Source organism: Musca vetustissima, unplaced genomic scaffold, assembly GCF_032173495.1.
Source record: "Musca vetustissima isolate MV318-11 ecotype Yass unplaced genomic scaffold, APGP_CSIRO_Mvet_v1 utg20579, whole genome shotgun sequence".
Lineage (NCBI taxonomy): Eukaryota > Metazoa > Arthropoda > Insecta > Diptera > Muscidae > Musca > Musca vetustissima.
Window position 1 is genome coordinate 266,686 of NW_026881785.1, and position 24,477 is coordinate 291,162.

The 24,477-nt window shown below is 33.9% G+C and overlaps 1 protein-coding gene across 1 annotated transcript in view; it reads right to left on the bottom strand.

Moving 5' to 3' along the window:
• LOC133327791 (beta-alanyl-dopamine/carcinine hydrolase) overlaps positions 1-24,477 on the bottom strand; it is a 37,310-nt gene that overhangs the window by 5,774 nt on the left and 7,059 nt on the right. Inside the window, exons 2-3 of the mRNA XM_061536327.1 lie at positions 14,543-14,636; positions 14,248-14,351 (exon numbers count right to left, since the gene is read on the bottom strand). Of these exons, the coding sequence (XP_061392311.1) occupies positions 14,248-14,351; positions 14,543-14,636 (198 nt within the window). The remainder of the gene's footprint in view (positions 1-14,247; positions 14,352-14,542; positions 14,637-24,477) is intronic.

Genomic DNA, 24,477 nt, shown 5'->3' on the forward strand with positions numbered 1-24,477 from the left:
GACGGACGGACGGACGGCTCAGAAAGTGATTCTATGCATATTCTCCTTATTGACATCCTGTATGTTTTTCACCCTACGAGAGGAAATGTCTTGGATCTACACGGATATTAAATTACAGTTAATATAAGAAGACTAATTTATGAGTTTCGTCAACGCTGGAAGGGTGGGCTACCAATAGATATGACGAAGCCGAAGAACATAGGTGTAGATGAGTCAAAGAGGCGGAATTGTCTGAAGCTGTATTTTTGATTTATTTAATATTTTGAATTTTTGTATGCTGGACTATATTCAATGTCTGATCTGTGCATATGTTTATGTAGAACTCGTATTACTATCTGGAGCTTTTGGATTTATTGATTTTATATTTATACATAAAATTTTAGTTCAATTTGTATTAATATATAAAATGTATTTTACTTTTTTTATTTTTTGACGTATAGCGTAACTAAACTATTGACTTACTATACATAATTAACCCCGGTGGCGGTATAATATACCATATTACAAGATTATTAAATAAATTAATGTAAACTTTGTACATCGCATGCAGGTGGATAGGTTCGTTAATTTTTTTCTTGTAAATGGCCACCTTAACCTAGAGGAGAAACATGGAATGTCGATAACGATATGCTATACAAACTAAACAACAAATTTAATTGCCATAACGAACTTATAAAATAATAACAACAATGTGCATAAATATCTACATACAGAAGTAGTTACATTTCTTGATGTAACCATGTTCTAACGCATTCACCGTTGTTAGTATGATCGATATGTATTACCACCATTTAGTCGATGTGTATTGCCACAAAATAAGACGTAATTACGGAACGTCTAAAGTCAACAAGAATTGGTTAGCTAATTGAATAATGTTTGACATAACAAGAAAAAAATAAACTACCAACTTAGCTAAATATAAGAGCATAGTGTAAATTTGAATTGTGTTCTGTCGGCGAAAAAATGTATGTGTGTTCGCCAAAACTGAATGACATTCAACAACGAGAATTTATTTGGCTTCTGCCATCTGGACAACCTCAACGGGTTTTGTTTTGTTTTTGGCCTTAGCATTGTTATATGATTTAGTCTAAGACATTTAATTGAGATGTTAATTCTTTTTGGACACTATCGTACATAAAAACATATATATTAAATACTGCCGTCCCGAATAGTCACAACTATGAGGACAACATTTTCGATATGCCAATCCGGATAAGAAATAATAAATATATAATAAATATCAAAATAACAATAACTATAAAAATCCAAAGCCTATTGTAAACCAGTGAGCGGATCAGTATAGTCCGAAGGGGCCGACCATACGATACCCTACACAACTATCACGTATCTCTAACTTTCTGCAGATGTTTATTCCGAGCATTGGTAATATTTCGTGATATTTGCAACCTCTGGCTCGATTAGAGTTCAAAAGCACCTCTTCAACTGGCATATTTTCCGAATGTTACGAATATTCAGTACAACTCTTCCAATTACTTATCCAGATTCCCTTCAACGTGGGCTGTGTTGTGATGTTCGGTTTGTAATTGTGACCTATATATCAACCCTAAAAAACACAAACAAATTAAGTTCTCGACCCACTTCATTTAAAAATTATTATCTGATCATCGCCGAAAATTATAGGCGTTGTCCTTGACCATAACATGTCCTTGACCATAACGTGAAAAATGTCAAAGCGATTAGCGCTATATTTCCGCCCTCTAGTGTGGTAATGGGTTACTAAATAATATCTTAATACATAAGCATCTGTAAATATTTAAGTGTAACTCCCACATTCGAAAATATAATTGGTATAATTTTAAAGGTCAACCACTTCTCTTGAATATACTACCAACTCCTCGAGTCTATGCCCTTCAGTAGTAAATATATACGCCATAGAATACATTTTTTCCATTTTTCACACAAAAGTAAGAGTTAATTTGACCCGCTAAATATTGACCGATCTTTCTCAAAACAGGCATGGTTATTCCTTGGCCCGATCCCCTAGGACAACCAGAAAAATCGGGAAAAAAAGTTTTTGGTCCATTTCATCCCCTAAATAGTAACCGATCTTAACAAAAACAATAAGGGTCTTCATTAGCAGAAACCGTTTCTAAATGCAACATTTCGTGAAGATATGTCCATAACTGTGACCTGTATCGTTTTTACAAATTACAGTGGACAGACCGAGGGACACACATGTCTAGACTCAGCTAGTCGAGATATGACGATCGGTATACTTAATGGTGGGTCTAGGGCCGATATTTCGCTGCGTTAAAAACTTTTGGGGCTGACCAAAGCTATAATACCCTGACAACATAGTTGTGTAAGGCATACAAATCAAAGTTCTACAGAAGAACGGGCACACCAGGCAATTTAATTCGGTTTTTGACAACATCTGCTGATATATTTCAATGCAGGACCATGTTTTCACATAGCCTCCATATTAGTGTCCCTCCCCATTTGAGGTATTTATATTGTTCTAGGCGTATTGTCCAACCGATGTGATGGTTAACAATTTGTTCGCAAAAACATAATTAATTTTTTATTATGACTTCCTGGAAGAACCTTTCCAAAATAGATAAATATTTTGATATTGTCTCTTATATATTCGGTTGTCTCTTTTTTCCGGTTTTGACGAGTTTCAACCGTCTGGCAAATAAGCATACATTATGTTAACTTGGCATATGAGAATGACTTCTGTCAAGTTTACATGAATGCAGTTCGGAATTATATTTACCTACCATACATATATTCGACCTTTTTTATCTAAATAAAACAGTTATTATATTTTATAAAAATTATTCTAATTCAAATCTAAATAGAACAGCTATATTTATTTTAAAAATTATCATTCATGACTATTTAGTCCCCCTTAAAGGTTCTTCCACAATTCTGTGCATTTCAGTAGGGATGATTTGGGAATTGCTTCAAAACGCAGTTATATTACATCTTATTTAATGAAATTTTCGTCAGATGGCGCATTCATGTTAGTAGCATAGACATGAATCACGTCTAGTGACCCTGTGATCATTATCAAAGACACAATCCTAGCAGACACTAGCGCTGTCATGCTATAACGCAGATATGAACCATATGTGTTTTATTGCCTGAACTAATATGTAATTCAATTCTAGTAGTGCCATCTACCATGGGCGAGAGATTTTTCAAATTGAGAGTTAATGAATTATGAATTAGTTGCCGATCAGTGTACATTGTAAAGCATATTGTTCTAGATCAATTGAGCACATCCATATAATTGTTAAACAAACTTACTGGATTTCTTAATTACCGTTTTAATGTTGGCACCAAAACTTAAACCATAACATCTGTTTTTTGGTGCCGAACAACATTGATAAGGTGTCAAATATTGGCATTCAAGTCTCGACAAGTTCAATTGGCCTTGAAATGATTGATCTAGCGTTTTGGTACCAAAGAAAAAAAAAAAAAACAGAAAACAAACACTAACCATCTGTCTAACGGTCATTGCTTTGGATTCTGTTCAATATCAATAATGTTTGTAATACGAATTTAGATTTATTATCGATCTTGTTGATTGTTTGTTTTTTTGTTTTAACTTACATTCTATCGATATATCACTTCCAAAAATAATTACCATAATTATGACCATAATTTACAAAATTAATAACTGTCAGTATCGAGTTTTTGTTGTTGAATTTTTCATTGCTAATGGCATGCATTTAAGTAAATTGAATTCCGTTTTTTGCCAATTGTTCAGAATTTTTATGTGTGTGGCCTAAAGTAGTGCATTGTTTTTTTGTTCGTTTCGTAGTTATTTTGTTTGATTTACTAATGGAATTAATTTGTTCGCAAACATTCAATAGACAATTTTGAGCACAATAACCGTTACAAATTGCACCTGACAAATTAATGTATGCAAAATGGATTTATTGTTTTTCAACGCCTCACACTGTTTAGAATTTTTTATTTATAATATTTATATAATTTTTTTAATAAAGATTTGAAAATCTGTGTGTAGGTAACAGAAGCTGTTGTGTTATATACCCATCTTTAAATTTAATGAAGGTTTGGAAATATTCGATTCAAATAAAATGTATTCTCTAAATTGTCTGAAACGAATATGGTCCAAAGAAACATGAGGACTAAAATCTTCATTTCGAAGGTGTACATATCATCAGTAGGTCGATTCATTAACTTATAATGATCCGACAATCGACAATTTTGTCTACACATAAAATCGTTTGCAGTAACGAACATGTTATTCTGTAAAAATGTAGACAAATTGTCGATAAACTTTCAAAAAGCTTTTAATTTGAAACATTTTGAAAACAACATACATACAAATTTGGAACAAAACAAGGCATATTCAATATTGAAGAATATTTGTCGATAAGTTAACTTCGAATTTTTTGGTGTTGTTTATTAACAACATTTTTAACAATTGTTGTTAAAAACTGTTATAGAATTAAAATATTGTTTATTTTGTCGTTATAATATTTTATCGATTTGAGAATTGTTTAATTTTGATAGTGAATCGACCCACAGGTTTGGTATAAATCAGTTTAGATACTGCTTTCGTATATAATTTCGATCGTTCTATTTATATTTTATGTCTGATTAACAGATAAATTTAACCATATTCCGTCATATGATAGGGCGTATGGGTACTGTCAGCGCGTATACGCTACCCTCATCTTATATATATATATATAAAACAGTAAACTATTTATACCACCCGCCTCGTGGGGTGCATTTAAAATTTCTTAAGTCTATCGGGACATTTATACGGGGACTATGTTATGGCATTATGTGATAGACACTCTATTGGAAAACTTAAACGGGCATTTTTTAATTCATTTTTTATTCACTAAGAATCCGATATTGTAAAAAAAAGCGGAACATTTATATGGGGTTATATAAAAACTTGGACCAATATATATACTGCACAAATTTTATAGAAGTCAGCTTTTCAGAAAAAATGCGGCTAAAGTCTTCAAAATATCGAAATTCAGAAAAATCAAATTTGGGGGGAAAAAGTGCCAAAAACTCTCAAAATACCGAATAATGGATATTGGACGTAGCGTTATATGGGGGATTCCCTAAAAATTTAACCAATATTGATAATTTTTAGTAGGAGCCAATTCGGTTAAAAACGCTCCCAAATGTTGATAATTTTTAATAGAGAAATTTTCTACTCAATGAGAATCCAAAATATTAAATTGCTCCCAAATTAGTTGCAGCACGTGCTCAAGCTCCGCAAAAGACCCATCCTTGAGGTGTAGCGTTATATGTATGTAACCACCCGTCCTTAGATACTTAATAAAATATTCTTAAATATCCACTCTAATTGTTCTTATATCCTGAGTAAAATAGTCGGACAGTCTGTGGTTCTATATTTTTCGCGATATTTGCACCCTCCTGATCAACAGCTCCACATTTTAACACTGGCATATTTTCGAAATCTTATATTCCCGAGTTGAATATTTACGCCATAAAATATAAAATTGACTTTAGGTTTTGGTTGATTTGACCCACGGAATATTGACCGATTATTATCTAATCAGTCGTTTTTATTCAAATACTCTTCACCATGTAAAATATGTGATGTTCTGCATATAATAATGGCCTCTAGAGCGACTTAAGTCTGCCAAAATTAATGTTTTTGGTTCATTGCATCCCCTAAATATCATTTCAACATCACCGAAAATTATTGTGTCCTGGTCGGCCAAACTTTGGGTCTTTAGTGCAGAATTTACATTAAATCGGACGAAAATATATTTGTGAGCTAAATCTAAATCTGAACCGATTATCTTAGATAAACATAGCACACATCATTCTGGATGTAATTCAGTACCCTATGCCAAATTCGTGCAAATTGAAAGATGTATAGGGACTTTGGAGACCCATTTCCCTTAAATCGGACGAAAATATATAAATCTGACCCGATTTTCTCGATCGGACGAAATTATATATGGGAGCTATACATAAAATCTGACCCAATTTTCTCGAAATTTGGCACACGTCATCCTAAACTCATATATAGGGACTTCGGTGCCCCATTTACCTTACATCGGACAAAATCTGAAATCTATCTAAATCTGACCTGATTTTTCGAAACTTGACACACATTATTCTAGCCTCAATTCAGTACCCTACACTAAATTTCGTGCAAATCGAAAGATATGAAAATATATATTTCGATTTTCTTTTTTTTTTAAGTGATTATTTATACTCTTTCGAGTCGAGCTTGATGATCTAAATTTTGCAATGAAAAGGAAAGCCAGGAGAAGAACCTACGTACCCACCATTATGCGACGCGTTTCGCCGTTGGTTAAGCGGCTCATCAGGCATATTGGGCTATGTGGCTTTACAAAGGTCGTACGTTGATAACTTGTATTTATTCCGCCCTGATGCGAAACTTGCATATGCGAATTAAATTCAAATTTGTCAAAGTTCGACATTTGTCTTCATTCTAGGAACAGTCCTTTTCAAAGCAGATTTTTGTTGTAGCGATGGATAATTAATCCACACACCTACAATTGCTTCCTGGTATACACATGTTTTTGCGCAACCGTTTTTGGAAGTGTTGATGGCTCAGAACGTTAAGCGGTCTTGGCAACATCTGTGTTGCTCTGAGGACCTAGGTTCGAGCCCTAGCCGTGCTCGGCTGAAATTAATTTTTGTTATTTGAATTTTTGTGATCATTTGAAAAGTGATTTCTTCAATTTCTTCAATTGGGCCAAATAAGTGAGCTGCGCCAAATTTCATCCAAATCGGATCATAAATGCGACCTGTACTTTGTTAACAAAAATACATCGACGGACGGAGGGACATGCGTAAATCGACTTAGGAAGTGATTCTATGCATATACTCAAAAGGGACCATGGGTCTATCTCGATTCCTTTTGCCTGTTACAAACATATAGGGTAGGGTATTATGTCTTTGTGCCATAATACCCTGTACCACAGTGTGGTGAAGGGTATAAACACTGACTTAAAAACTCATTCAAATGAGCATCGCCCTTACAGTCAACATTCAAATAGAGAAAATTAATACACCTGTATATCTTTTGAAGTATTATAAAATACTCGAGCCATCTCTCTCTTAACATATTCTTAAAAATGCATCTATGAATCTTGATCTGTTAATAAAATATTCAGTAAGAAATGTTAAAGATAAGAGTCGATTTTTTAAAAATATACTTTTCAAGAATAAAGATAGTAGTGCATTTTTAAAAATAGTTTTTTTTTTTTCAACACCAAATAATTTATTCAACGACCAAAATAGGCGCAGATTTTTTTCCAACGACCAACAGGTCGTGGATTTTATATATATGTTTTTTTTTGAACGACTAACAAGGCGTGGATTTTTTTAAAAATATTTTAAAATAAAATATTGTTTTAACATATTCTTCTTAATAATTTGTGTCTACGAATCTTGATTTCCTAATAAAATATTCTTAAAGAAGTCCAAGCCTATAGATCATTTCATCCCTATTGAAATACTTCCAAAAGAAAAAAGATCAAGACAGGTCCCTAAAAATTCTCAAAATTTCATTATTCAATTCGAGATTATTAATTTGAAATTTGATTTCAAATAGGAGTCACCTGACAATACTACACATTCACTTCAAAAATTCATTAGTTTAATTTACAATAAATGTATTATTTATTTTTATTACTAATATTGAAATAATTATTGCAATAAGCGGCACAATCCATAAATTTCATATAATATTGTCGAATGTGGCAGCTCAATAACATGACAGATATAATTGCTAATTGACTTCATATATACTCAATTTACAATAAATTCATAATTTGTTTTGGATTTAGTTATTGTGTCTACTACTAATTGAAAATATATTATTGCTGTTGTCAATTAACATACTCCTCAAGGCATTTATGTGCAGTTGTAAATTAGAACAATATTTTGTTGTTAAATTATTTTAGAAGGTTTAATGGTCAATGCGTTTTTGTATTAAAAAAAGTACATTTAAAATAATTTAAAAAAAAAAACTAATGATTTAGGAATAAGTTCGATTTTTGATGACTTTGATTGTACAAAATATTTTAAAAGAAGAAGGCTCTTCTCAGTATTGTGAAGTATAGTGTACATTATTTGTGACTATTTTCAAAACTAAATATTCATATTTTTATCCACATCCATAAACATTTTAACATTTTTCACTTTCTAAAATATTTTTTTTAATTATACCCTACACAACTATGTTGTCAGGGTATTATAGCTTTGTGCAGCCTCAAGAGTTTGTAACGCCGCGAAATATTGGTCCTAGATCCACCTTCAAGTATACCGATCGTCATATCGCGACTAGCTGAGTCGATCTAGACATGTGTGTCCGTCCGTCCGTCTGTCTATTATAATTTGTAAACACGATACAGGTCACAGTTATGGACCAATCTTCACGAAATTTTGCATGTAGGATGGGTTTTGCCCAATGAAGAACCCTATTGTTTTTGTAAAGATCGGTTAATATATAGGGGATGAAATGGACCAAATACAAAATTTATGTCGGTTTTTCTGGTCGCTCCAGAGGCCGAAAATTTACATGGAGAACGGGATCGGGCCAAAGAATAAGCATGCTTGTTTTGATAAAGATCGTTCAATATTTAGCGGATCAAATGGACCCTGACTTTTGTGTGAGAAATGACAAAATTTGTATTATATAGCGTATATATTTACTCCTGATGGACATAGACCCGATAACTTGATAATATATCTAAGAGGAGAGGTTAGCCGTTAAATTGATACCAATTATATTGTCGTATGTACTCGGATGTGGGAGATATTATTTAGTAAACCATTACGTCACTGGAGGGCGGAAATATAGCCCTGATTGCCTTGATTTGTTCCATGAGGTTCCAGTTATGGTCAAGGACAACGCCTATAATTTTTGGTGATGATCAGTTAATAATTTTGGGATGAAATGGACTGAAAACTTATTTTTTGTGTGTTTTGAGTCGATCTATTGGCCAGAATTATAAGCCGAACATCACATCGCAACCCACGGTGAGGGAATCTGGGCAGGTGATTAGTAGTACTGTACTGATTATTAGTAATATTTGTTGACCTCTAGCCGGACAAGAGGGTGCAAATATCGCAAAATATTTCCCAAGCTAGAATGTAGACCCACACAAAGTTAGTTATCGTGAAAGTTGTGTAGGGTATCGTATGGTCAGCCCCGTCCGACTATACTGCTCCGCTCACTGGTTTTCATATGTTGTTTGTTTTTTCTTTGCAGCATTTCCTATATTTTATTTTTTATTTAACGGATGCGGATATACAATTTTTACGAGTAAGTATATTCTTGTTTATTATTTAAATTTCTAATTTATGCGTTCAATTAAATTAAAACATCCAACACACTTCATAATGCTTTCTAAAGCAATTCTGAAAAAAAATATTTTATTCTTGTACCAATTTATTACTGCCATAGAAGCGGTGTGAGTAACACGTTAATTAAAAAAAAAAACAACTATTTTGACGCATTAATAATAAAATCAAGTATTTATGATGAAAAATATTTTTTCAAACACAATTCCATTAATTGTAATTTGTTTAGAATATATGAAGTGAATTATAATAATTATGTCAGTCATTCTGGCACATTGTGAACCGTGGCAATGTTATATGAAAATTTATGGAATGTGTGTTAATTCAATTATTATTTCCATAACAACTAATAAAAGTAAATAATAAATTTAATAAAATAAATGAGATAATTTAAAAAAATTGAATAAAAAAGTTATATTCAATTGAGTGTAGTGTCGTAGGGGGAGGTTTTGCTTGTTGTATAAAAGATTAAATATTGAAAAAAAAAAAATCATTTAAAATAAATTATTTAGGCGGTCTTTACCTTAAGAATTTAGTGGTCTTGGGATCGGTATTTTCCCCAAGGGCTAAGAAATCAAGTTTGAGAAAATTTTGAGCCCTTCGAGCCAAAACAGTTGAAATTGTGACAATAATAAAATTACCATGTCAGGATATCCCTTCGCCGACTTATATCTATCCAGTCTCATAAAATATTTGCTAGAAATACTTGTTGGTACTATTCTGTAAATATTTCATTAACAGCTCATATCTCAGCAACATTTTGACTGACATTTATTATTACAAGTTATGATTATATTCATAGCAAAATATTTTCTGTAATTAATATGACCACCTGCATAAATTATACGAGTATTGCGAAAAAAAAACGGAAATGTTAATGACATTCAGTTGTGTTGTTTAAATTAATTATGTTAAAACCTATATGCAAAACTCACATTAAATCAAATATGCATATATATCATTTGCGTAAATGGGGAGGGGGGAAATAAATCGCATTTGCTAATTACATCACTTACGAGTTTCATTTCTCTATGAAGTTAATTATCTGGATAACCTTCACAATTGAATATTTAGAATGTCTTAAAAAATATTTCATATTTATACACACATTTTGTCATAATCAATGAAATAAAAATATTTTGTCACTAATACCAATATTTAATATTAGAATGTAAGAAAAGAAAATGGAAGCGTATAAGTGTTGACAACACTTATACGCCCCTTTCCAAATTAAATTAATTAATTGAAAAAAAAACCCTACATAACTATGGTGTTAGGGTATTATATTTTGCTTTGTGCAGCCCAAAGAGTTTGTATCGCCGCCAAATATTGGTCCTAGACCCACCATTAAGTATAGCGATCGTCATATCTCGACTAGCTGAGTCGATATAGACATGTGTTTCCGTCCGTCCGTCTGTCCAATATAATTTGTAAACACGATACAGGCCACAGTTATGGACAAATCTTCACGAAATTTTGCATGTAGGATGGGTTCTGACCAATGAAGACCCCTATTGTTTTTGGTAAATATGGATTAATATATAGGGGATGAAATGGACCAAATACTAATTTTTTGTCTGTTTTTCTGGTTGCTACAGAGGCCGCAATTATGGTCCGAACATCGTGAATTTTTACATGGAGCAGGCGATCTGGCCAAAGAATGAGCATGCCTGTTTTGATAAAGATCGGTCAATATTTAGCGGGTCAAATGGACTCTGACTTTTGTGTAAAAAATTACAAAATGTGTATTCTATGGCGTATATATAGTAACTCCCGAAGGACATAGACCCGAGAAGTTGATAGTATATCCAAGAGGAGTTGGTTGACCTTTAAATTGATACCAATTATATTTTCGTAGGTGCTCTTAAATATTTGCATATGCTTACGTATTTATATATTACTAGCAAAGTGCCCGCTACTTCGTATGCGGAAAGGGAATAACAAAAAATATTATTTCATATGGAAATCGTAAATACTGTATAATTTGTTATACTATAGTTCTGAATTCCACCTCTATTCCTACATCTAATATCAAGTTTATTAACATTTAGTACTCTTCATACACATAAACACTTATTTCCGACATCTCTTTCTTATTTCCATTACAAAGAAATAGGTCAGAATTCCAATTACATATTTCAGCAAATTCGTACAGGTTCCACATTACTTACATTTAGCACTTTTCGAACACATAACTACACATTTTCAACACTACCTCCATAACACTACCACCACTAAATTTAGTTCCAAAAACCCTTTGGCATTTCTCTCTAACTCTCCATCAGTGACCCATATTTGAAATTTTAGGTTTCCAGCTCTCCGTTACCCAAATCCAAATTGTTCCAAATTTAGTGAATTTTCTATTCTATTTACTATTTTGTACACATAAATTCGAGTTTCCAAAGTTGTTTCCATAGCTCAATACTACACTTCAACAATAATCTAAATTCCAAATCTCAGGATTCAACCAAATCCAATTTGTTTCAAATTTAGTATCTTTCTATGAGAATTTCTAAAACTACATCAATCATACACTCTAACAGTAATCTTATTTCCCCAAAGTCCAATTTGTACCAAATTTAGTACTTTTCGTACCAAAATTATATCTGATTTGATACCATTCTGTAATTTTTGTATCTCAATATTCCAAACCTACTTTCAAATATTAATCGTAAGTCCAAATTTAAGCATTCCAGCTCTGCCTGTTCCCCAAATTGTACCAGATTTGGTACCATTCTGCACTTTTCCTACACTACCACGGTAACATAAGTTGCAACATTCAGAATTATATTTCCAACACTCAATCATGTGCTATAACAGTAATTTTATTTTCAAATACCTAAACTACCTCAATTCTACACTCCAACAGTCAATTTAATTCCCAATTTGAAGACTCCAGCTCTATCTATTCACATAAATTCAACTTGCACCAAATTTAGTACCATTTAGTACTTTTCGTACACATACGTACGATTTTTTAAAGCTACCTCAATCCTGTACACCAATAGTAGTCCTAACTCCTTTTTTCAGGATTCCATCTCTATACACTCAACTAAACGCAAATAGTACCAAATTTAGTACCATTTTGTAATTTTTATACACATAAGTACGAATTTCTTAAACCCTTTTCATACATCAACACCACCAAAACACTGTATTCCATATAAATATTCAAGATTCTAGTTTTATATGTTCAATATATATACAATTAAAACTAAATTTAGTAAATTTTAGTACTTTTCGTACACGTATAGATCGAATTTCCAAAAACCCTTTTGCACATCTTTCTATCATTCCATCAGTGACCCACATTACAAATTTCAGAATTCTAGCTCTTCCCGTTCGCGTAATACAAAGGCTACAATATTTGGTAATTTTTAGTACTTTTCGTACCTTTCTAGTTCGAGTTTCCAGAAACCCAGACTTATCTCACGCCTACACATCAACAAAAACCCACACTCAAAATTTCATGCTTCTAGCTTTAGCCGTTTCGTCTGGCCGATGATCTTTCAGTCACTCACTCACTCACTTAACACTAAGCTTTTTTATATATTAAGACTAGCATATGCCCTCAACTTCGTTAGTGAATTTGGAAATACTGCGTATGTCAGAAAAAAACAATCCACAAATTAATATCGACCATAAATTAAATTTGAGTACCATTTAGTACCAAATTTCCTGATTCGTGCTATAAAGGTTCACCCAAATCCAAAATTAGTTCCATTTAGCATACATTATTTCTTTTCTACATACCCCAATCCTACATCCACACAGTGATCCCAAATCCAAGTTTCAGGATTCCCACTCTATCGGTTCACCCACAATTGAAATTGTGCTAAATTTAGTACATAGTAGTACCAATTTCCAAAACATCCTACATAAATCAATCTTACACCTCAACAGTGATCCTGACTTCAAATTTCATGATGCTAGATCTATTGGTTCACTTAAAACTCAAATTGTACCAAATTTAGTACCATTTAGTACTCATAAGTATTAATTTCCAATCCTACACCTCTACAGTGATGCTGATTCCAAATTTTATTGTTCTCGCTCTATCGGTTCACCCAAATCCAAATTGTACCAATTATAGTACGATTTAGTACTTTTCGTACACATAAGTAACAAATTTCCAAAACTACGTACATATACCAATCATACACTCCGACGGTAATGTTAATATAAATTTCCAGGATTCCAGCTAGATTAGTACCTATAAATTAAATTTGTACCAAATATAGTACCATATATTACATTCGTACACACATAAATATAGATTTAGTAACACTATTGGCCACAATTGAAAGCCGAACATCACAACCCACGTTGAAGGGAATCTGGACAAGTAATTGGAAGGGCTGTACTAAAACTTAGTAATATTTGTTGGCCTCTAGTCGGTCAAGATGGTACAAATATCGTGTCCATGCTCAGAAAATAGAGCCACAGAAAGTTAGATTTTCGTTGTGTAGGGTATCATATGGTCGGCACCGTCCGACTATACTATATTTTCCAAAAACCAACATAGATTTTTTAAAACTATTTTTTTCAACCACTAGGCGAGGATTTTTAAAAAATATCAAAAATTTAACCTTCATATATAAATTTACGTTGTTATACCATTCTTACTGATTTTGTTATATTGTAACAAAATAGTACTTGATATTTCTTTATAAAACACTTAACATCTGTCTGAAAACTGCAACGACACCCTCTCACGAGTTATATAATTCAACTATAATAAGTACGACACTTTACAATCAGCATGTGCTAAATAATCTATTATTTTATATATTATAGCAGATAAGAAATATAAATATGACACACAAGTCGTCTCGGTATTATTTACAATATTTATTTTGTTTTGAATTGAGTGAAAAAAACCCTTGTAATAAATTAACTTCTAGTACTACTTACCTTATGAAATTCAACTTGAGCACCATCGGCTACACCCTCCAATTCACGAATATATTGAGGGAATGAATTTTTCACCGTCTCCAGTGTTTCATTGTAGGCATTTTCTAGAGAAAACGTGATGGGAGAACAATAACAATAATAAAAAATTAATATCCGTTAAATTATGACATCAAAAAACATGGTTATTGCAAACGAAAAAGTGAAAATTTTCCAATTACTTAATATTTCTAATTATTACCAGAGAAATTTTAATGGTTATACATTAGTGTCTAACGATTATTTTTCAGTTACTTACTTCCCTTCTCGGTGGCATACAATGGCAAATAGACATCATTTAAAGGACCGGAGAGCAATAAAAAGTTCTTTATCATTGAGGCAAATGTGCGACCCTGAAAATAAATATTAAAAAAATAACATTTAGTTGTTTGTGATTTTGAAATATTTTGGAAAGGTAAAAAACATGACTTGACACCACAAGATATCAGTTAATCAAAAACTGTAAAGGACCCTCAGTGCAGTTATCAAATTAATTTACATATTATTTTAGTTGAAGAGAATGGCAATACTATTTATTTTACTTGGATTTATAAGTTCGATAACTTTTCTGTAATAAATCAGTCACGACTTATTCCTTTAGTTTCTATTTTATTTGTTTTGACTTGTATTTAATTTTACTGGCATTTAACAGCTGACAGTTACCTATTAGTGTAACAAAATATTTGTGTGAATATTTCTTTGAAATGTCACTTAATTTGTTTCACAGTGTTTTCTGAAAAGTCATATCTATTCGAACCACAAAATATTGACTGATCATGATCAAAATAGTTTCCCATTTAAAATTTGTTTCTTTCGGTCTTCTATAGTGGCCAGCAAGGGACAAATGTTTTAAGAATATTACCGGCTATACCAACATAGGTGTGAATTTTTTTTAAATCTCTTTTTCAACGACCAACATAGGCTTGGACTTTTGTAAAATATTTTTTCAACGACCAACATCGATGTGGGTGACGTAGGGGATGATAGGTACCAAGCAACGGCTCTGATTGGCTTCAAAATGGCACACCGGTGTCACCTGGGGTATCTATTTTCATCATCCGCTGAAATAGTGAGCTGATATGTGTCGCTATAAAAAATGGGTTGAGGCGTCGGGTTAGTTTCCCACACTCGGTAAAACCTTCCTACTATGAAAAAGCAACGAAAAAGAAAAACAAACCACTTCCAATGTTGACGAACCCCGCAAACATATAAAGGACCACGATCTGCACTTGTTCGCTTTGGCGGATGTACTCAAGAAGTACAAATACCGATATTATTACCCTACTGGAGATGCGATGGAAAGAGACTGGCGTAAGTAAATCAGACGATTATGCACTGTATTACAGCTGCATTGAAACGAGACATGAATTTGACTGCGGATTTATGGTTATAAGGAGAATAAAAGACCTCGTCTTCAGATTCATTCCAGTAGATGAGCGAATTGCTATAATCCGTATAAAAGCGAAGTTCTTCTACATCAGTCTTGTTTGCGATCATGCTCCGATGGAAGACAAAGATGAACAGACCATGACATGCCCTGGCCATGACATTCAAATTCCAAATTTTAATGCAAAAATAGGAAGAGAAAATATATATTTTGCTCCCACCGTCGGAAAATTCAGCCTCCCTGAAGAAACATCCGACAACGGCGTGAGGTAAATTAAATTCGCGGCAGCAAAAAATATGATAGTTAGCAGCACCAGATTCAGGCATCTCGATATACACAAGGCCACCATATTTCTCCCGATAAAACATGTTGTGATGGGCGGAAGGCATTCATTCAGTGTTTTAGACGTTCGATCGATCCGAGGAGCGAATATCGATTCGGACCATTACCTTGTGGCAGCCAAGGTTCGCACCCGTCTTAATATAGCAGCAAAGGTGCGATCTAATGTAACACGCAAACTCGACGTTGAAAAGCTGCAAACACAACATATAGAAGAAATCTAGTTCGCTGAACCTACCCACTTGCTTGACGAAGGCAATCCTTGTCCCGATAGTAATATAGAAGCACAATGTCAAAGAATTGCCCACTCCCTACAAACTGCAAAAAAGCAACACATGGGTACCAAAAACCACCATCAAGAAACCTATAGTACGATCAGGAGTGTCGTAATGTCACTGAGGCGAAAAACGCAGCGTAAAGGAGAGAGGAGAAACGTATTTTCAGAATATATAAAATAACAAGAAAAACATGAGCGTGAGCAAATCAAGATGTCAGAATGAAGTCCTAAAATTTTAACACCAACTAAAACACCAAACCGAAGGTTTTGGTGCAGGCACATCCTCTTGTAGAGATGAAGAAGGAAACCTGGTGACAGATACAGATAGCGTGCTGAGGATCTGGAAGGAGCATTCTGAAAAGCTTCTCGTATCAAATAGTGGTGGTGAAGAATATACCCCAGAACCAATAAGAAATTACGGTATAGATTGTATACCACCTAGCTAAGATGAGGTCAGAATAGCAATTAATCGGCTGAAGAACAATAAATCAGCAGGTGCCGACTGATTACAAGCCGAACTATTTAAGATTGGTGGTCAGGTATTTTTCAGGAGAAATGCATGCCCAATGATTGGAACCTCAGCAAACTGTGTCCCGTGCATAGGTGACTACTATAGAGGAATAAGTCTCCTTCCCATCGCATATAAAGTGATATGCTGCGTGTTGTGTGAACGACTGAAGTCAACAGTCAACGACATTATTGCACCATACCAATGCGGCATCAGACCTGATAAATCCATCATAGACCATATTTTATCACAGCGATTACATCGATATAATGGGTCGAACATTGCGAGCGGTAACAATAAATTGAGCGATGAACAAATTGAGAATGTGTGAGCGAAAGTTAGAGTTGGGTAGTTCGGGAACGAACTAGTTCATTAGAACTATTCAGAGAAAGAAACGATCGGAACTAGTTCCTGATCCTTAATTAATAAAGTTCCTTCAACTGATATCGTTCATATTTTATCTCGTTCCCTTTTCTGATCTCGTTCCTTTATATATATTTTTCATCCGAATCAACACGGAACTATGTGAGTAAAAAAGTGGGTCTGACAGTAAATGACAGGAAGACCAAGTTGATGATATGAAGGCGCAAGACGTGAAGTAGACTCGGACCAACTGCGAAACTTGAGAACTACATCTTAGAGGTAGTCAAAAATTTTATATACCTAGGTATCGCCATAAATAAATGGCAACAGTTTTGAAATTCGGTGGAGAAAAGAAAAAAAGGGTGGCTAACAGATGCTACTATGGGCTAAATAAGCACTTCAGGAACAAGGCCACCTCCCGCCAGTCCAAACTCACACTCTACAAGGCGCTGATGCTACCCGTGCTGTTATAAGGAGTATTTAAGAGAAAAAAATCCCCCGAAACTTCTGTAAGCCGATTTTCGTTGACGGTGAATATCGCCGTCAAATGAACCATGATATCGGCATAGTCAGACGTATCGAGCTGCAGCGACTACGTTGGCTAGGTCATGTTGTGAAAATGGATGAGGATGCCCTAGCTCAAATGGCATATAAAAGCGGGCCAACTGATGGATCACCTAAAAGGGGAAGGACACAAATTCGACGGAAAGATCAAGTGAAGGACAACATCTCGAAGCATTGTCTAAAAATTTGAAAAGCTGCGCTCAAGTCCGGCGGATATATTTTTTTAAGCTCGGCGTATGGAACAAATGTTCTGTAACAAGCCAGCTAAGTAAAGATATGCTATGAACTTCCCAGGACCATGTCATTCAGGCTCAAACATATTGGCCATAGTATGCAAATGAAATTTTTCACACAAAAGTTTGGGTCCATTTGACCCTGTAAACATTGATTGATCTTAATAAAAAGGTTGTACTTATTCCATGGTCATACCCCTTTTTCTGCGTACAATTTCGTGAGGTTCGGGTCCTAATTCTGGCCTCCAGACAAAAATACAATTTTTGGTCCATTTCATCCAAAAACCATAGGGACTTCTTTGGCCAGAACCTGTTCTACATGCAACATTTCTTGACGATTATAATGAACAGATGGATGAAATATGATAATTGGCTGCATTACAAACTCTTGGGGCCACACAAAGCTTTAATACCCTTAAAACAAAAGGGTATAACCCTCAGCCTATGGTTTGTTTTTATCAAAGAGTTTTTGGAATTAATGTTGATCAAATATAACATTAAACCCTTTGTGAGGGAGGTACCGAAAGGAGGGGGTCGACGAGTCCCACATTCGAACTTGTTGTAGGCTTGGTAGACATAATAGGTTGTGTAAAGTTTGGTTCAAATCGGACATTTCATTCGCCTAATATTGTATTTATAAATATTGAAAATGTTGACCAAAGGGAGTGGACCAATGGATCCCACCTTCGGACTTGTTTTAGGCTTGGTGAAGACAAAATGTTGTACAATGTTTGATTCCGATCGGACATTCCATTCGCCTGATATTGAATTTATAGATATTAACAAGTGAAAAAGCGTTAAGTTCGGCCGGGCCGAACATAGTTATACTGACAGATACATGTAATGAAAATATAGGGAACATACCAAAAAGTGGGCATATACCGATAATTCTACAAACCGATTTATGTAAACCATTATGTACACCAATTTTTAATGGGGATTTTTCCTAAAATCTGTAAGATCCAAAAAGTGGACTGATACTGATAACGCATGTTAGAGCATAAAATCCTCAAACTACTGTAATTTAGATTACAAAGTTATATGAGGGTATTGAGCAGGGATGGTCCGTGTGACGAATTTTTAGGTTTTCGACTGTCAAAAAGGTGTAAACGTCGAAAACGTCATATACCTGTATAAAATGTAATAAATGTAGTAAAAGTCATTTATTTCAATATTATCAGCATACACAGTTATTTTCAAGAATATATATTATTTTTACATATATCTGACTATTCCATACAAGAACTGATAAAAAAATTTAAATTTTTTGAGAAGAAAATTTTGAAATTTTATATTAATTTGAATAAAGCATGCGTAATTTCCAAATTGATTAATGGAAATAGCTATTTTGTCAGAAACCTAATGGATTTGGGTAGGTTTCCGACGTTTCTGACGTATGTATTATACGTCGGAAATGTATGTCATTTACGTCACTGTTTCTGATAGGCCATCTCTGGTATTGAGGGGGAACAATATTGATTACATAGTGTAGGAAATAGTGAATATTTGGGCATATCATTATATGAGGAAGGACGACTCTGTGCAAAATTTTGGTGATCTATCTCAACTCATTTAGACGCTAGAGTGATTAAACAGACGGACAGATCGTCTTAGAATTTTACGCTGATCAAGAATATATATATACTTTATAGGGTCGGAAATGATTATTTCGATGAGTTACAAACGGAAAAACAAAATTAATATACCCTCCATACTATGGTGGAGGGTATAAAAATCTTGAACCATTGTGGAGGAGGTATGCCAAGAATTGAATCTAAAACCAACATTTCGATGAGGCACAATTTTGCCGTACTAAAGTGAATAAAGCTGAGGGTATAAACAAATTCTGGATGGGCCCCGGGAACCCTGAAGTATAATTCTTGAATAGAAAATTGAATAAATTAACAATTTAAAAAAAAATGCTTTTCCAGACCACTGTTAAGAGAGCTTTAAGGTACTTTGCATATTCGGTCGTGTGCTTAATAACAGACGTACGTCCGTCTGTACATCTGTTGGCATTTCTTTAAGTATAGCGGCATGTTTAATGTCTGTAGCGGATTAAATAGTTATAATATCATTTTACATTTTCGCGTATTTGTTTTTTTTACTATTTATATTTTAAATTCATTTTGGCATTATTCCGACAACTTGCTGTTGTTACTTAGTTTGCTTTATTAGCATTTTTTCATTCAATACCAAGATCGTGACTGTTTGCTATAACTTGTGTGCAGTTTTTTCTTGTCTGTCTATTTGTCCGTCCATCCGTCCGTCCATGCAGTCAATGATCGCCCATTGGACGTTTGTTTAATTTATGAAGTGTTTGTTTTAGAAGCAAACATAAAAATGGCATTTAATCTTTCATTAATTTTGTCGATAAGTTTATTAATGGCATGGGCGGTCGGTCAATTCAATTGTTTAAGAATGAGAAAAAAATCATTGATGGATGTGTGTTCAAACAAATTTCGCGTAAAGTGTTTGTTAACAATTAAATAGGATGTGAATTATTATTATTTCTGGCATGGTTCGTTGTTTCTAATTTTTTTAGATACATTTTTTTTAATTGATCATTTTAATTTATTGCAAATTGAGTGGAAGAGGAAAAGTGGTTTGTCAATTAATTGGTTTCAGTGAGAGGTAACTCAATCGAGGAAGTTCATATGCATCTCTTTTGTTTTCAGTATTTTTAATTATTTATATTATTATTGTTCTAATTAATTGCAAAGATAATAAATACAACAAATTTGAATTGAAACAATTGTGTGTGGTATTTGGGCCACAACTGCAGCAGTATTTGAAAGGTAAAAAATATCAAGCTGTGAAATAGACAATCGTCATCGATTAAAATTGATAATGGAAAACAAAAAAAATGAAGTTGGTCTGTATGTACCTTTGCCATGGGATACAAATTGATTTTGATTAATTGGAATTGGATTTAGATTAAATGAATTGGAAAAATTCGCAATTGTTTTAAAATTGGGAAAGGAATAGCATTTTTTAGTGATTTTCAAACTTTCAATTTGCGTGGCTATTTTGATGAAGTTCCATCTATATTTTGAAGATCAAATCAAAGGCTTTTGTGCAAAAAAATACAAAAATTGTCTTTTATGCGTAAATATTAGCCCTGAATATGTGATCCGAACAAGTTTACTGTGTTTCAGAGGGATCGTTGACCTTTAATCTGATATTAATTATATTGATGTGTGTGTTCAATTATAAGAGTTATACCCAAATATTTATTGTTGCGAAGGGAACTATGGTGTAAGGTTATTATAGCTCTGTGCAACCCCAAGAGTTTGTAACGCCTCAAAATATTGGTCCAAGACCCACCTTTATGTATACCGATCATAACTCGTGTTAGGACCAATCGTCACGAAATTTTGCATATAGGATGGGTTCAGGCCAAAGAAGATTCCTATTTGTTGGTACTGATCCATTAATATTTAGGTTATAAATGGACCAAAAACGTTATTTTTGTCTGGTCGCTCTTGACCCGAACATCACGAAATTTTACACAGAGAAATGCGCCCGACTATGGAATAAGCATGACTTTTGGTGAAGATCAGTCAATATTTAGCGGATCAAATGCGCCTAGATGTGAAAAATGGCAACATTTGCATACTATGGGGTATATATTTAAGCCAGAAGGACATGGACCCGATAAGTTAATAGCATATCCAAGACGTGTTGTTGACCTTTGAATTGATATATACTGATATAGGTAACCGGATGCGAGAGTTATACTTAAACATTACCGGGATCTTTGTATTCTTTTATTTTTAAGTATTAGGGCGGAAATTTAGCGCTGATGGTTAGGAATTTTGCATGAGGTTCAGGTTTTGGTAAAGGAAGACGCCTTCGATTTTCGGTGATGATCAGATGGTGTTTCGGTGACCGAACATTTATTATTATGTCAAACATTTAAATTATGTCAAATCAATACAATTATAAATCGAACATCACAAATTTTCCATGTGGAAGACAAGTCGAATGAAAGTCAATATTTAGCGGGTCAAATGATGCTACAGATGTCAATAGTGCAAATATCGCGAAATATTGTCCAGGCTCGGAATTTAGAGTCGCAGAAACTGGGCGCTCAATTGTGTGTGGTCGGCCCAATCTGACAATACTGATCCGCTCACTGGTTTTAAGACTGCAACCATGTAGTTGCGGTTGCAGTCAGGGAAGACACCTATAATTTTCGGCGGTGATTGGTTAATATTTAAGGGTAGATATTTAGGTTTGAAAACTGAATAAGGAACTTAAATATACAGGAAATTATACGGGATATAAGTATGGAGACTATGTAAAATATGAAGCTATATTGAAAATTTTCTTGACAGCCACTTTAGTTGTGATATGCAGATAAAATCTTCAAAATATCGAAAATGGGGCGGGATATTTCTATGAGGGCTGTGACCAAACATAAACCTATATTGAATATATTCTCCTAGGATGTTTTTCACCATTCAAAAACACGGAATGTCAATATATGTCAAAACTTGGAACTATAAAATGTATATCAGCCTCGAAGAAACTCCGGGGGCGGCTAAAACTTTCAAAATGCCGAAAATGGACTGGTACCATTACATAGGGGGCTAGCTCAAAACATGGACATAAATTGATAACATTTTGCATGTATGAATGCGAGTCCTCAAAATCTCGCAATGTTATTTTACTGTTAATATGGTGGGAAAACGTAGTTAAAACCTTAAATATACCCCAAATGGGGCGGTATATTCCGAGCCTGGGTAAAATTTGTTCCCCAGCAAAGTTTTTCATCCTGTACCGCAACTTCAATGCACAAATACGGCTAAAATCTTCAAATACAGACAATGGGGTAGCTATACCAATCGATCGAAATATATATGTGGGATATGTTATATCTAAATCGAGACAGATTTGAAGCTTTCGTTTTAATAGGACAAAAATTGCGACTTTGTGGTGGGGTCAAATAAATAAGCTCCTCTCATTCAGATCATAAAGGCGACTTGTTTACAATAATACACGAACAAACAGGGAGACGGACGGGCAAGCAAACATCGACTCCTCAAAAGTAACAATGGAGCTAAATGTTTATACCCTTCACCATATTTTTGTAGCAGGCAAAAGGAAACGAGTTCCTTTTGAGAAAATGCATAGAATCACTTTCTGAGTGGATTTACGCATGTCCGTCTGTCTGTTGATGTTAAATTGCAAACTAAGTACAGATTGCACGAACCCTGTTGAAGTTGATTGAAAATCGGTTCAGATTTAGGCATAGCTATAGATTTTATGTCAATGTCCCTATATATGATTCGATTTGATCTTTGGCATAGCGCACTGAATTGTGTCTAGAATGATGTGTGCTGAGTTTCGTGAAAATCGGTTCATATTTTGATATAGTTCCCATATATATCCGATTTTATGTAAATGGTGCACTGAGGATCCTATATTTCTTTTGATGTTCACGAAATTTGGCATAGCGTAAAAAATTGAGACTAGAATAATGTGTGCTAAATTTCGCGCAAATCGGTTAAGATTTAGATATAGCTCCCATCTATATTTTCTTCCGATTTTAAGTAAATTGTGCACTAAATACCCAAAAGTTTGGCCGATTGGCACACAATTTTGTACAATGTACTGAAGTTAGAATAGCCTTACGTGTACCAAATTTTGTTGAAATCGCTTCAGATTTACATATGCCTCCCATATATATTTTCGCCCAATTTTATGTAAATGGTGTACTAAAGACCCAAAGCTAGGTCGATTGACACAACATGTCGCAAAAAGTAATATCGATTTACAAAATTTAGCATAGGTTGCAGAATGACATGCGTATGGATTGATGCCAGTCAGTTCACATATAAATAATGACCACATATTTAAGTTCTTTCAATTTTATGTCAATGAGGATACATCTGTTGAATATACCCAAAGTGGTGAAGCGTATCATAGAGTCGGCCCAGTCCGATTTTACTATTTTCCTTACGGTTTTTTATTTTTGGAATGTGTGGTAAAGGGTATAAAAATGGGTAAAAAATTAATGGATTGTTAGATCCCAGAATCGATTTTGGAATATAATTGAGATACTGATTTATATATATATATGTTCAATTTAGTCTTGGGCAATCTCGTTTAGTTCAGTGATCGAACGAACTAGATTGTTTTTTTTTTAATGAATTAGGTCGTTCACCTTTTTCAGTTACTTATTATCGTTCAATTAAGTTCTGGCAGTTCAACCAACCGTAATGAATGATTGCACTGTGCAACACAAAAAATATTTACCGAGAAATTCCAACAGATTATGAAAGAGGGGCTAAAAAAAGAAGACACGTGTATCGGCGTTTTGAAAGTTTACGTCGGGAGGTAACCAAAAAAAAGGGGGGGGGCAATATTCCCCCTTTTCCAGAATTGATCAAGATTGATCATTTTCGAATTATGATTTCTTGAAATCCTTGCATTTTAGGTATATAGTGTCTTCGGCAATATTACTGATAAAATATGGCGGAATATTTTGGTATACACTCATTGAAGTGGTCTTTTC